This window comes from Thunnus albacares, chromosome 19 (assembly GCF_914725855.1).
Source record: "Thunnus albacares chromosome 19, fThuAlb1.1, whole genome shotgun sequence".
Lineage (NCBI taxonomy): Eukaryota > Metazoa > Chordata > Actinopteri > Scombriformes > Scombridae > Thunnus > Thunnus albacares.
The window spans coordinates 10375902-10388284 of record NC_058124.1 but is presented as its reverse complement, the minus strand read 5'-3'; the positions used below and the strand labels follow the sequence as shown (position 1 = coordinate 10388284).

Here is a 12383-nt window from a genome sequence, read left to right as displayed (position 1 = left end):
TTTGTGTGCATGCATGTGTGCATGAATGTGTGTGTGTAACATACCATTGCTATTATCTTCCTCGCCCTAACAACAGCTTGGATCCCACTCTAAAGCACTTAATATCAATTGCAGAGGAGAAAATACCACTCACATGCCAACTGATGGTATTTCCGGGTAGTCAGTTCCTTTCCTGAAAATATTATATGGCTGTCTGGCTGACACATTAGCGACAACCTCATAAGACTAGAAAGAAAGGGAGTGAAAAACATCTTCGAGTTCAAAAAGTAAATACAAGTAATCCTTGTGTGTGAATATCTTATTCTTTTCATAGATCCTCCCAATCACTCTAAATATCCCCTTATGCTTTCATAATCAGTGTCTTAAATATATATTTGAAAACCAGAGGTACAGTAACATCTGTTTTATAGAGGAAAATATTGTTCCAAGAAAGACAACGATTCATCTATAAACACTCAAATGACAAAATCAGTCACATTGTTGGGGATTTTACTTGTTCATGTAATGCAAAATGATACAAAGTTCCATAATAAAGTATAAAACATGATAGATGTGATACAAAACAAGTATTTTTTTTCCTGCCAACCAGCAGCCAACATTATATACTGTACATATACCTACTGTATGAAGAGACATTATGATGTCTGTGAACTCAGTATTAGCACCATAGTTGAAATCAGTGATCCATCATTCATGCGTACACACTTGCATTCAAAACAAAACACACATTGAGACACTTTTGCAGGTGTAAGGAAATGAAAGAGGAAAGGCACAAGGCGGGAAGAGGATGTCAGAGGGATTTGACTTCCTCCGGTGTCTGAAAAGGCCCTGATGAGCTCAGCTGGTCTATTGTCACTTTAACTCTGAGAGATGTTGTCAAATGAAAAACACAAAGTGGGGAGATACTTGCCTTGGTTTGTTCTTAGCCACAAACACACACACACCCGTGTTTTTGTGTGATACTGCACTGTGTCAAGATAAAGGATGAGACCAAAGAGCATAAACCAATTCATATATGTTCCTGTCGTGCAGTGTGTTCCTTGTCAATAATTTTAGAGTTCTTATAGTTCTAGTCAGAGAACCTCTGCATGTCACTGTCTCTGCGAGCGCTGCTGTTTTCCAGAAAGCGGTCACAAGGGAACTCAATGAGATCTCCTTCCTCTAGTGGTGCAAGTCGTGCTGGACGACTGCTTTGGTAACTGGTGAAGTCAGTGGACACCGAGGCGGTCGCCATGGTGGGACGAAACGGTCGCCTGGTGGAGTACATGTGCCGCACGTGCACGGCCGACTTCCTCCTCTGCAATCTTTTTTTCAGGCTCCGCCCCAGCCAGACCCCACCGATGACCAACAGCAGCACGGCGTTCCCAGCCAGTGTCGCAACTGTCACCAGCTGGAGGTCAGAGGTCAGCGTGCTTCCACGGTCGAACCCCTCAGGGAGAGTGACCAATCCTGTGCAGTGGTCACGGGGGGCCACTTGACACACAGATCCTCCAACCACTCCTTCCACACAGACCATGTAGGTCACATCCGAGCTGAGTTCTCGAAGGGTCACAGAGTAAGCAGTACCACGGGCGTAAACGTAGCGGGGGAAACGGTCGGGTGTGCCAAATCGGTCGAACAGAATCCGGTAGTGGACTTCGTCTAGGCCCGGCCCAGGTCCTGGTGTGTAGCGGTGATGATCCCTGGTGGTCCAATAGACGGTGGCAGTATTGGATGTGACCTGGTCCACTGATACATTAGTGATGAAGTGGCGGTTGAACAGACATGGATCCATGATTACAGGTAGACCCTCCTCATGATCTGACCTCAGAAGATCAAATTTCTCCCCTGACAGGACAGGAGAACTTGTAGTGAACCCTGTGATTGGATCAGTGGGGGTGATCTCATGGTTTCTAGCATGACTTGGTGTGGAAAAGGCTGGTGCATCTGTTCTGGAAACGACATTCGACCTTCGTCTCCCTTTTGCACGTTTCCCAGCCGCTTCTGTTGCAGGTCGTGACCTTGGGCTGAGTAACTCCTTCTTTGGTTTCTTTCTTTCCAGTGAAGGAGATGGTTCTGCCACCTCTGGGCCTCCTTGGTCTCCCTGGATTCCAACCTCTTCTTTTCCCTCTCTTTTCCTTTTCTCTACTTCTTTCCTCATCATCATCACCCCATCCTTGTTTTGCTGTCTCAAATCTACACCTTCTGTCTCTTCCACCTCTTCTCCTTTCTCCACCTGGCCTTCTCCATCTCCCTCCGCCTGCCTTATTGCATCTGCCTCTCCTCTCCCATTGCCCTCCACCTTTACCAACACGCCCCCTCCCCGACTCTCCTCAGGCCCAGTTTGGCTCCTACACAAATGTGTCCAGTTCCCTAAGGGCTGCAGCTGGGAGCTGTTCACATAGTCCAGATATTTTCCCCTCAGAGTTACTGGGTGATGACACTGCACAAAAACAGTCAACAATTTGCCCTGAGAATGTGCAGCAGTCATCCATCTTTTCAGCTCCTCCAGGCGACAGTCACACGTCCAGTTGTTGCCATGGAGGTCCAGGTCGTAAAGCACATTATTGAGGGCAAAGATGTCCCCGGACAAGCTGGTGAGCATGTTGTTCTTCAGCTTCAGCACCCTCAGATGTTTGAGTTGCGTAAAAGCCAAAGAGTCAACGTTGGAAATCCGGTTGCGACTGAAGTCAAGCTCCTCGATGCGCTCCAGAGGGTCGAGGAGACCGGCGGGAATTTCCTCCAGCTCGTTGCCGTCAATCAGAAATTCTCTAAGGCTGGACAGCCCTTTCAGAGCCCCGCTGTCCAGACGAGAAATTCTGTTGTTGCTGAGGGACAGTTTGGATAGTTTTTTGAGATTTTGGAAGACGTGGTTTGAGACGTATTGAATTTCATTTTCAGACAGCAGCAGAGTTGTCAAAGCTTTGAGTTGGGAAAAAGTGAGAACATTGCGCACGGCTGACTGTTTGTTGTGGGCCAGGTTTAAAAAGCGCAGGTTGGTGAGTTTAGAGAAAGCGTTTCTGTGAATATGATGCAGCCGGTTGGATTCCAGATGGAGATAATGTAGACTAGTCAAACTTTTAAAAACAGAGTCCTGCAGAACTTCTATTGCGTTGCCATCCAGGCGCAGTTTAACAAGATTATCCAAGTTGGCAAAGAGTCCCGGTGTGATTTTCTTTATATCATTATTATTGCCATAGAGAATAGTTAATTTCTTCAGGGGTTGTAAAGTCCCGGTGGGAATAGTTGATAAAAGATTATGTCCCAAATACAGCTCTTCCAACTTGGACAGCTTCTCAAATGCTTTGGGGTGAACAGTTTGTATTTGATTATACTGTAAATTCAACCTGACGAGGTTACTGTACCGTGTGAAGTCAAAGGCAGAGATGTTGCCAATGAAGTTTCCCCCAAGGCTGAAGATCAGCACCTCCTCGGGCACCCGCGCGGCGGGTTTGGGCACAGTGCGCAACCCGCGGTTGGTGCACATGAGGTGCTGCGAGTGCTGACAGTCACAGCGGTCGGGACAAAAGTCCATCGCAGGTGAAGACGAGATGAATCCCTCGAGTGACAACAGGAAAAGGCACATCCACGCCAGGAAATTGCCGGTATCCATTCCCACAGCGCGGCTGGCACAGCCAGAGACTGATGCGGCATTCGCTTTGTGTTGTTCAGGTGCAGTCGCCCCTCTCCTCTCTCACGCTGGAGACCGACTCGTCCATAATCCACTTGTTGCACCGAAAAGTGACGAGAAAAGTGCTGTACGCATCAAGCATAAGGCTCCATCACTGAGCAGCATCATCTATAAGCAAATTAATTTGTGCAGTGCGCTCTGATGCTGTCTGAGGAAACGCTCACCTCCCCGCTAAGTCTCCATCCCCCCAAGTGGTCATCTGTTGCGAATTACAGAGTTCCGCAAAAAAAGCAGAGTTCAGGCGCAGAACGTGCTCTCTCTCTCTCTCTCTCTCTCTCTCTCTCTCTCTCTCTCTCTCTCTCTCTCTCTCTCTCTCTCTCTCACACACACACACACACACACACACACACACACACACACTGAAATAGTCCCTCCCCCGCAACTCTGCGACCCTGCCAAAACCAGATGTGCACAAGTCTTGACGCACGGGATCTAGTTTTGCGCGTGCACGCAGGTAATCAGACTCTCTCTCTCTCTCTCTCTCCCTCTCTCTCTCTCTCTCTCTCTCACACACACACACACACACACACACACACGCGCGCACACACACACACACACACACACACACACACTAGTCTCTACGGTGAGAGAGAGAGGGGGGAGAGAGAGATTGAGAAACCCTTTGACCGAGTTTTCTGCGTGCCCCCGCAGCCACCGGGGGTCTGAGATCTGGATCGGATCCCTGGTATGGACAAAGCAGACAGGAAGATTTCCTTCCCACGGAACCCCAAGAGAATCCCAAAGCCCTGGATTCCCGCGGATCCCGTGTATACAAAGCAAACCAGAATCACCCATGAAACAAGTATAACAAAACACTCAGATTCATATTTTGTTGGTGTTGATGAACTATGACAAATAATAATTCATAAAACAGCTGTAGTGAACAGCTATGTGATGTGTTTTACTGCCCACGGGACATTCAGTCTGCTCAGTGCAGACTTTGCATACACAAAGGGAGTAAGTACTGTACAATCAACACATCAACAGGCCAGCCTGCAAGCACTCAGTACAGTAGGAACGCCATCATCATGCAGCTTGGCTGTAATTTACCATTCTCTCATTAACGCGCCTTGTGTTGCTGCACGGGGCCATAAGGGGCACAGATGGTTCACATTTGCAGATGAGGAATTCGGGTCGTGAAGTGTGTGTTAAGACCGACGAGAGGAGAGGTGCCAAATCTGAGTTAAAGATCTCCAACTTGAAAGTGGGGAAATAAATGCGGGGCGAGTGCAGCGTGTGAAGGCTTTGCGCACAATTTCTGCAGACGGAAGAATGATATTCTGCAGTGTGCATGAAAGTTTTGTGCTCCAGTCTGCAAAGCATGCAAGTTAGTGCCAAGACATCTGCACATTTATGGCACATGAGGTAGAGTGATTACCCATTGACACACAGCACAGATATATGCTGAATGGGAGTTTCTTTACATGCAGTCTGCTGCAAGAGACAGATGCAACTTGTTTCTCTTTTGCTTTAAAACGACTATGATTGAAGATTTGTCAACCGTGGGAAGGACAAGCGAGTCATAACTCTCTCTCTTTCTCTCTCTCTCTCTCTCTCTCTCTCTCACACACACACACACACACACACACACACACACACACACACACACACACACACACACACACACACACACACAAACAAGCTTTTTCAACCACCCATGAGAAGCAAGTGATGCAATGGTTTCCACAGTCGAGCTATTGGATGACTGTTGTAGCTCCTTGCATTTCCAGCACTGAGCAAAAGTCCCAAACACTCCCTGATTGGCCTCATTCTCGTGCATATCTGCTGGTACACATCATAGTCAGACATTAGTCTTATAGCTCTCTGTGTGAGCGAGTGAGTGTCTGTGTATAAGAGAGAGAGAGAGAGAGAGAGAGAGAGAGCGACAGAGAGAAATACTGCCCTCGGGGAAGCCCCCTCTCTCTGGGAGGTCATTTCCTGTCTGGCCATTTCTCCATAGTATTTCTCCATCTCTTCCCCCCTTCTTTTGTATCCCCTATCTCGCTCTCTCTCTGAGGAACACACACATTGAGAAAACACTGGCCTCAGACACAGTGGGACCAGTCCAATTGTTTTATGGCAGTTGCCTGGTCTGTGTCTAGTTAAAGTGAATACACAAAAGTTTTTTTTTTTAAATCGGCATAGATTGGCTTTCACACCAGGGTCAGAAATAACTTGTGCTTACAAGGACTTATTCCCAAGAGAGCTCAGTGTGTAAATGAGATGGGCTGATTGAAGATGAAGTGAAACATGGAAAGAAAAGATTAAAATGAGTCTGAGAAAAGATTGTTGTGAGGGAAAAAGTGTTCTGGAGTTGACCCAGATTCACAGAGATGCTGGCACAATAGGCAGCATTTAGGACCCCGTACAGAGCTGTCTGCCACTTTGCCTGGACACAATGAAGGCTGCAGACTGGTTTCATCAGCCTCCCTCTACTCCCAGCGGGCCTCTCAGTGTCCAATCACCCGGCCGTATGACATTTCAGTTTCTCAGCAGAGAGAGGGAGTGTGTATGTGCGAAGGAAACCTAATTCGATCAGGGTGGGAGAGAGAGAAAGAGGAGGGCTTGTATATCTGTCTGCACCTGAGCGTCCCTGTTTCATGAGACTGACAAATTTTCTGTGTGTGTGTGCGTGCGTGCGTGAAATAAAAAATGTCAGCGCAGGTGAGTTTGTGTGTGTGTGCATGCACAAGTGTACATGTAAATGAGATGATGCTGCAGTGTATGTAGGTCGTCTGGGAGTGTTACGTTTCTCCAGCACAGTCCTCACGTGTCGAAACAGCTTTTGTATGAATGAGGGTGAGAGACAGAAGGAGAGAGCAAATGTGTGTTTGTGTGTGTGTGTGTGTGTGTATGGAGGGAGGAGTAAAGTCAGCAACAATAAGAATCACGATGGCCTACATGGTTTATATTTCATAATCTGCATCCTGAGCAGACTGGAAAGTAATTACAAACATTTTTATATTTTCTGCCTTTTCTTTTTTAACTCCACTATATCGCAAAATTAGATATTGTGCTTTTTACTCCCCTCAATAGGCCATTTTCACAACAGAAATATTGACTTGTCATCGTAGGAAAAAGTGTTACTGATCACATTAACGATGGCTCAGTTATGTTCAAGTGTCACGGTGAGCCAACATGCACAATACCAGGACTCTAAAACTGAAGCAGCTAAATGGAATTATCCATCATTGGCCTGTAACATGTACAAATAATTGTTGTGAACAAGGCCAAATTATTAAATGGCTGTAGATAGTCTAATGAATAAATCATAAGGATCAAGGTCCACTCACTTGCTCTAGAGCTTTCGACCATACCACAGTGTCTTCATGTAACGGTTTTGGAAAGCGCAGACAAATGATGCTGTCCTGCCAATTACTGCCGTTAGGGGCAGCAGATTAGGAATCGCTCCTATGTGTTGTTCACATGATCAAATGACGTATTTAGTCATTTAATTAGGAGGACTTGATTAATTTAGCACTTTTCTATTGTGGTATTGCTTCTTAACCAACACTACTTGCCGAATTCTGTATTTTTGATTAATATAAATAAATAAAAGATGCAATGCCCCTTTAAAAGTACCACACATTGCAGCAAGGCTAAAATGAGAAAAAGAGGTCAAATGCTGCATCGTACCACACCATGACAGATAATGCTCACAAATAGGATTTAGCACATACACACATTCGTACACAGGAACACAAAATCAGATGTGATACTTCTGAAGCGATCATTTATCATGTATACCATACATACACATACAATATAGACACACACAGCATGACGGATAGAGTAAGTGACAAAGTCACAAACTTACAGGAAGGGATGTTAGTGGGAACATGTGCATCCTATTGTATCTCAAAATGCAGGGATCTCAGCGCCTCACTTTTACCCTGAGGGTCTGACATGCACCAGAGAGAAAATCCATATGGGAGAAGTCCTGGTAATGTAACACTGCATGAAACAAGCACATATCTGGGGCTTATCATAGTAATCAGTATAAAGGATGGGCCACAATGAGAATAAACAGCAGCTCAGTTCCTCAGATTAGCCCTCCAACAGTGTTCTAATCAATAGGAAATAGTTCAAAGAAAGAACAGATTGTCACTGTGTGTGGCAGCGCCAGTACGTATGCGGGGGTCCATTTGTGCGTGTGTGTTTGTGTGTGCGTGTGCGCTTTTGCTCATTTAGGAGCATGTAAAGTGTTTCTTTGTGTGAAGTCTACTACTTGATGTATTCTTTAGTTACTTAAAAGCATTAATACTCTTAAAGAGAGCAAAACAAAGAGAAAGAAAGAAAGAAAGGGGCGATGAGGAAGTGGGAATGAGTGTGTTTGTGTGTGTATGTGTGTGTGCGCACGTGAGTGTGTGTGTGGGTGTGTGTGGAGAGAGTTTACATGAGCAACAGCTGCTGGGATCATTAAGTGCTTTAGCTAGAGCCGGGAATCATAGATCTACTCCATGCTCGCCTGCATTAACAGTCTGTGTGTGTATATGTGTGTGTGTGTGTGTGTGTGACGGGATGAGTGAGTGTGTGAGCGTGTTTATGCACTTAGAGAGAGATGGTGAGAGAGACTCTATCCCGTCTGCAACATGTGTCTGCGGCTGCAGTGACAAATGTCGCTGCACGTGCGCAGAGATTGAGGACCGTCTGCATACTGAATGTTCCACAGCGGCTACATTTTAGGTGCACCGAAATGTATATTAATGATAGAAGAAGAGGGGAGGGAACACCTGGGCCCCATGCCGTCAACCCTCCACATTCCCAGTGCTCCCCAGCTGGTTCCCATTGCAGGAGGGAGAAAAGGAGGGCAAGATAGAAGGGAAACAGCAGAGGAGACAGACAGCCTAGTTGCAGCAACTCTACTAATCATCACTCTGCTCAAAAAAAACCCATAAAAAACAATCTCATTAAAATCAATGCAAATGAGCAAGTTGTACTAAACTGCTTACAACACTAGGATTTCATGCAACGTGGGAAATACATTTGCATCAGCATTCCTTTCTGCTTTGGGAGAGCTCTAGTCTGCCTGACCTCCAGAGGTCATGTTTTGTCGTTGAGACGAGTATGTCGAACGAGCCGGGAAGGGGGGGAAGAGGGGAGGAGAAGAGAGAGAGAGAGGAAAGGAGGGGTGGAAGAACTATCGGGGTTTCAGTTGACTCTGTAAGAATGGAGGGAATAGAGCGGGCGGAGGGAGGAAGGGAGGTACTCGACATCTGGAAAAAATTAGAGAGCATGCTATTGCCTTGTTGAAAGGCTGGAGAGAGTGGAGGGGGAGATAGAAGAATAAGGAGGGTAGTGTAAAGGATATTGAGTGTGTATGTGTGTGTGTGTGTGTGTGTGTGTTTGCAGGGCGACTCTTTGATCTACAGAGTTTGATAGAAACTGTCTGCATGTACATAATCAGCCTCAATCACATAATGACACAGAGAGAATGTAATGCCTTAAGATCTTAAGATCAGTGAGTTGCAGAGAAGATAACACTCAGGAACTCAAGCACCCTGAAAACGGTGATAGGCTGTTCAGAGTAGCACGAGCACACACAAACATGAAAGGATGTGAAAAACAAAAAAAACCCAACAAAACACGCACGTATGCAATTGAAATCTGGATTAGCATCACTCAGTCCAACACGATGCAAAACAAGTCACAAACAAAGACGGGGTACAAAAAAAATGTAGGCTTTATGACTCATTAAAACAAAGTCGTCAGTCAGTAAAGAGCTGAGACATCTGATCTGCAGCTGTCGACTCAGAGTCCCACACTGCATTGCTTCTGTGCAACATCGCCCTCTGCAGACACACAACATTATGGCATGAGGAAGCCACAGTACACTAATGTAACACAGTAGGACTCCGGGTTCTCTGTGTGACAATTAGCTTGGGGATATTGAATTATTAATTTGTTTTTCAATACTGTATCCACCACTACATTAATATTAACTGAAACCATAAGAGAACATCTGCATTATTACCTGAACTCTTTAAAGTAATAGTTCAACTTTTGGGAAGTTGCATATTTGCTTTGACTGTTTCTCCCCATTAAACCACAATGAGTTGTTTCTACACTTCGTTTTTTTTATGAATTGAACAAACAAGATAAAATGTGTTTTTAGTGAGCTTTATGTGTGTCTTATAGGTGGATTTTGTTACTTGTGGACAGAGGCAGGGTAGCTGTTTCCAGTATTTATACTAAGGTAACCAGAGCTAACCAGATGCAATCTCTAGCTTCATATTCAGTACACATGAGCAGTATAGTGAATAAGTATGTTTCCCCAAAATGTGATTCAAGTTCTCTTTTTTGTTTTAGTATATTTTGTGTACACGGCTGTATTTTACTAATTAAAATAGTGTTTAATCAAGTTACCACTAACAAATTACTCATCACTCACTAACACAATACACTACTTGCAGAGTGGCAGAAACAGGGGGTCAGAAGGGGCCCATGGATCATTTTTGGCCGGGGGGTCCCCCTAATGGGTTAATCCGGCCTAGGGTCAGAGGTCAAGTTCAGCTACAGAACAGAGTCCCTGTCACTCAACTTCTAAAACAGAAGTCCTCTAGTTCAAGGGTGTTGCCCCTCATCAGTGAAATTGCACAGTGCAAGTAGCTCAGTAGATTAAAGACCTTCCTGTGTAGTGAAAAACAGCATCAAACCGCTCCCTACAATTAGTTCTCTTTGCCTTTTCGTGAAAAACAGAAGTCCACAATCAGCCAAAGCAATACAGTCATAATCAGCTGATTTATGACTCGGCAGCACACAGTGCAGTGAGGACAGTTTACATTCCCTGCACGAACACAAGCTGCTCAGCGTGCAGTAACCATATCAAACCTATAGGTGCCACTGTCATACGCAATCTGCATGTGTGTGTGTTTGTGTGTGTGTGTGTGAGTGTGTGTGTGCACGTGTGTGTGTGTGTGTGTGTGTGTGTGTCTAAAGTATGTTTGAGTGACAGAAAGGTGATAGGGGATATAAATAGCTATGCAGGCATCACCTTTCGTTATATTATTTTATTAATGAATGTCTCCTTCTGATTCTGTCTCATCTTTCTTACATAAGATTCATATTGTGCTGCCTCATTGTATCTGTATGTGTGTAGACAGGTGTGGTTCAGTGTGCCATCAGGTAAGGCAGGGTGTGTTCCTTTGTGGCTATACAACAGTGCATTTCTCAGGTAAGTACAAGGGAATCCACTTGGCTTTGACAAGAGCTGTGATTCAAACACTGATAATAGCCTTTAATCTCTTCTGTTTGTTCAACTTGAACTTCACACCATTACATGCAACAATAAACATACAGCATATTCTCTCTCACACTCAGTCCTATTAATACAGGTCTACATTCCTTTTTAACTCCAAACACTGCCATTAGTTTTGTCGGCTCTAAGTTTAAGGACACACCCAACTCTGACTCTCCCTTTTCAAAGACATCCCCCCCCCCCCCCTTTTTATGTTATTCTTTCCCTCTGTTGCCATAGAAATAAGCCCAGGCAGGAGGAGACAGACGCATGCCCATGCAAAGGAGGAAATTTGTTTTGTTGGATAAACAAATCCAAGGCATGAAGGTGGTACCAAGAGCCACAAGGACAATAGAGGTGGACTGGGTGGGGACAGTGCTTTTCTTAGAAAAATATATGTGGAGCATAACTGCATCAGGTAAAGACATGCATTAAGAAAAAACAACACATGCTCGTTCGTTCACCCACTCACTCATTCTGTCCGGGTGCAATCACACAACTTCTCTCACTTACTCATCGTTTCATCAACATCTTTTACAACCAGAATGTCTGAGGAAAATAACTTAAGAATCTGTCATTGGACTGAGTATAGTATTATGAAGCAATACAACCAAACAGATCATACTATATCTCTCCCACTGGATTTTAGATATGAACAAAGTGCCTCCTAACATCCACAACAAGTAGTAATGTGAAAGGAGTTTGTTGTAGACTTTTATTAATGTATTCCATTTACAGATATCTGCAACTAATGATAGTCAATCACTTGTTTAAGTCATTTTAAAAACAAAAATACCAAACATTCCCTAGTTTGATATTGAATTGAATTCTTTAGTGATAATAAACTGACAAAACTAGACAAAACAAGCAATTTGGTGACATCACTTGGGCTTTAGAGAATCGTATTGGACATTTTTTTCTAATTTCTGACATTGAATAGGCTAGATCAGGCGATTAATTGATTAATCAGGAAAAGAATCAAATTAATTGCATCCCTGATTCCTTGTAGACCTATTTCTGGAGCTGGGGGTTTGTCACATGATGGAGAATGACTTTATCTGACCTCTGAAGCTGCCTACAGTGTTCTTTAAAAGTTGATAATAGGCTGTGTCTTAGTACACAGACTGTACAATGACATGTTTGGGGTCAGACATTTAAAAACAATGTGGCCTTGCTGACTTTGGTGGCTGTAATTTCAATTTAAATCAAGCAGAACATTTAGCGTGTGACTAAAGGCAGAATAAACTTAAGAGACAGTAATTGATTTAACAATTAATGTCTTGAACCCATAAATGAGTGTGAGGATGAAAAAAAAATCCAGAAAACTACAATGATATATTCCCCCATAGAGTCACACTAAATCATGTACTCACATGACTTGGATTCACATGACTTGGATTCACGTCACTGGAGTTTACCTGGTACTCCATTGTTTGAAGGCTAAACTCTCACCTTGATGTTGCTTTTTTTCTGTCT

The 12383-nt window shown here is 44.3% G+C and overlaps 1 protein-coding gene across 1 annotated transcript; it reads right to left on the bottom strand.

Moving 5' to 3' along the window:
* Positions 1-306: 306 nt before the first annotated feature.
* On the bottom strand, positions 307-3866 carry tril (TLR4 interactor with leucine-rich repeats). Its single transcript, XM_044335826.1, has one exon. It carries the CDS (start codon positions 3590-3592, stop codon positions 1070-1072), a length of 2523 nt encoding a protein of 840 aa, XP_044191761.1. The 5' UTR covers positions 3593-3866; the 3' UTR covers positions 307-1069.
* Between the last annotated feature and the right edge of the window lie 8517 nt (positions 3867-12383).

Bases quoted from the DNA above. Each gene is read 5' to 3' on its own strand.
- tril (XM_044335826.1), bottom strand. From the start codon at position 3,592: ATGGATACCGGCAATTTCCTGGCGTGGATGTGCCTTTTCCTGTTGTCA.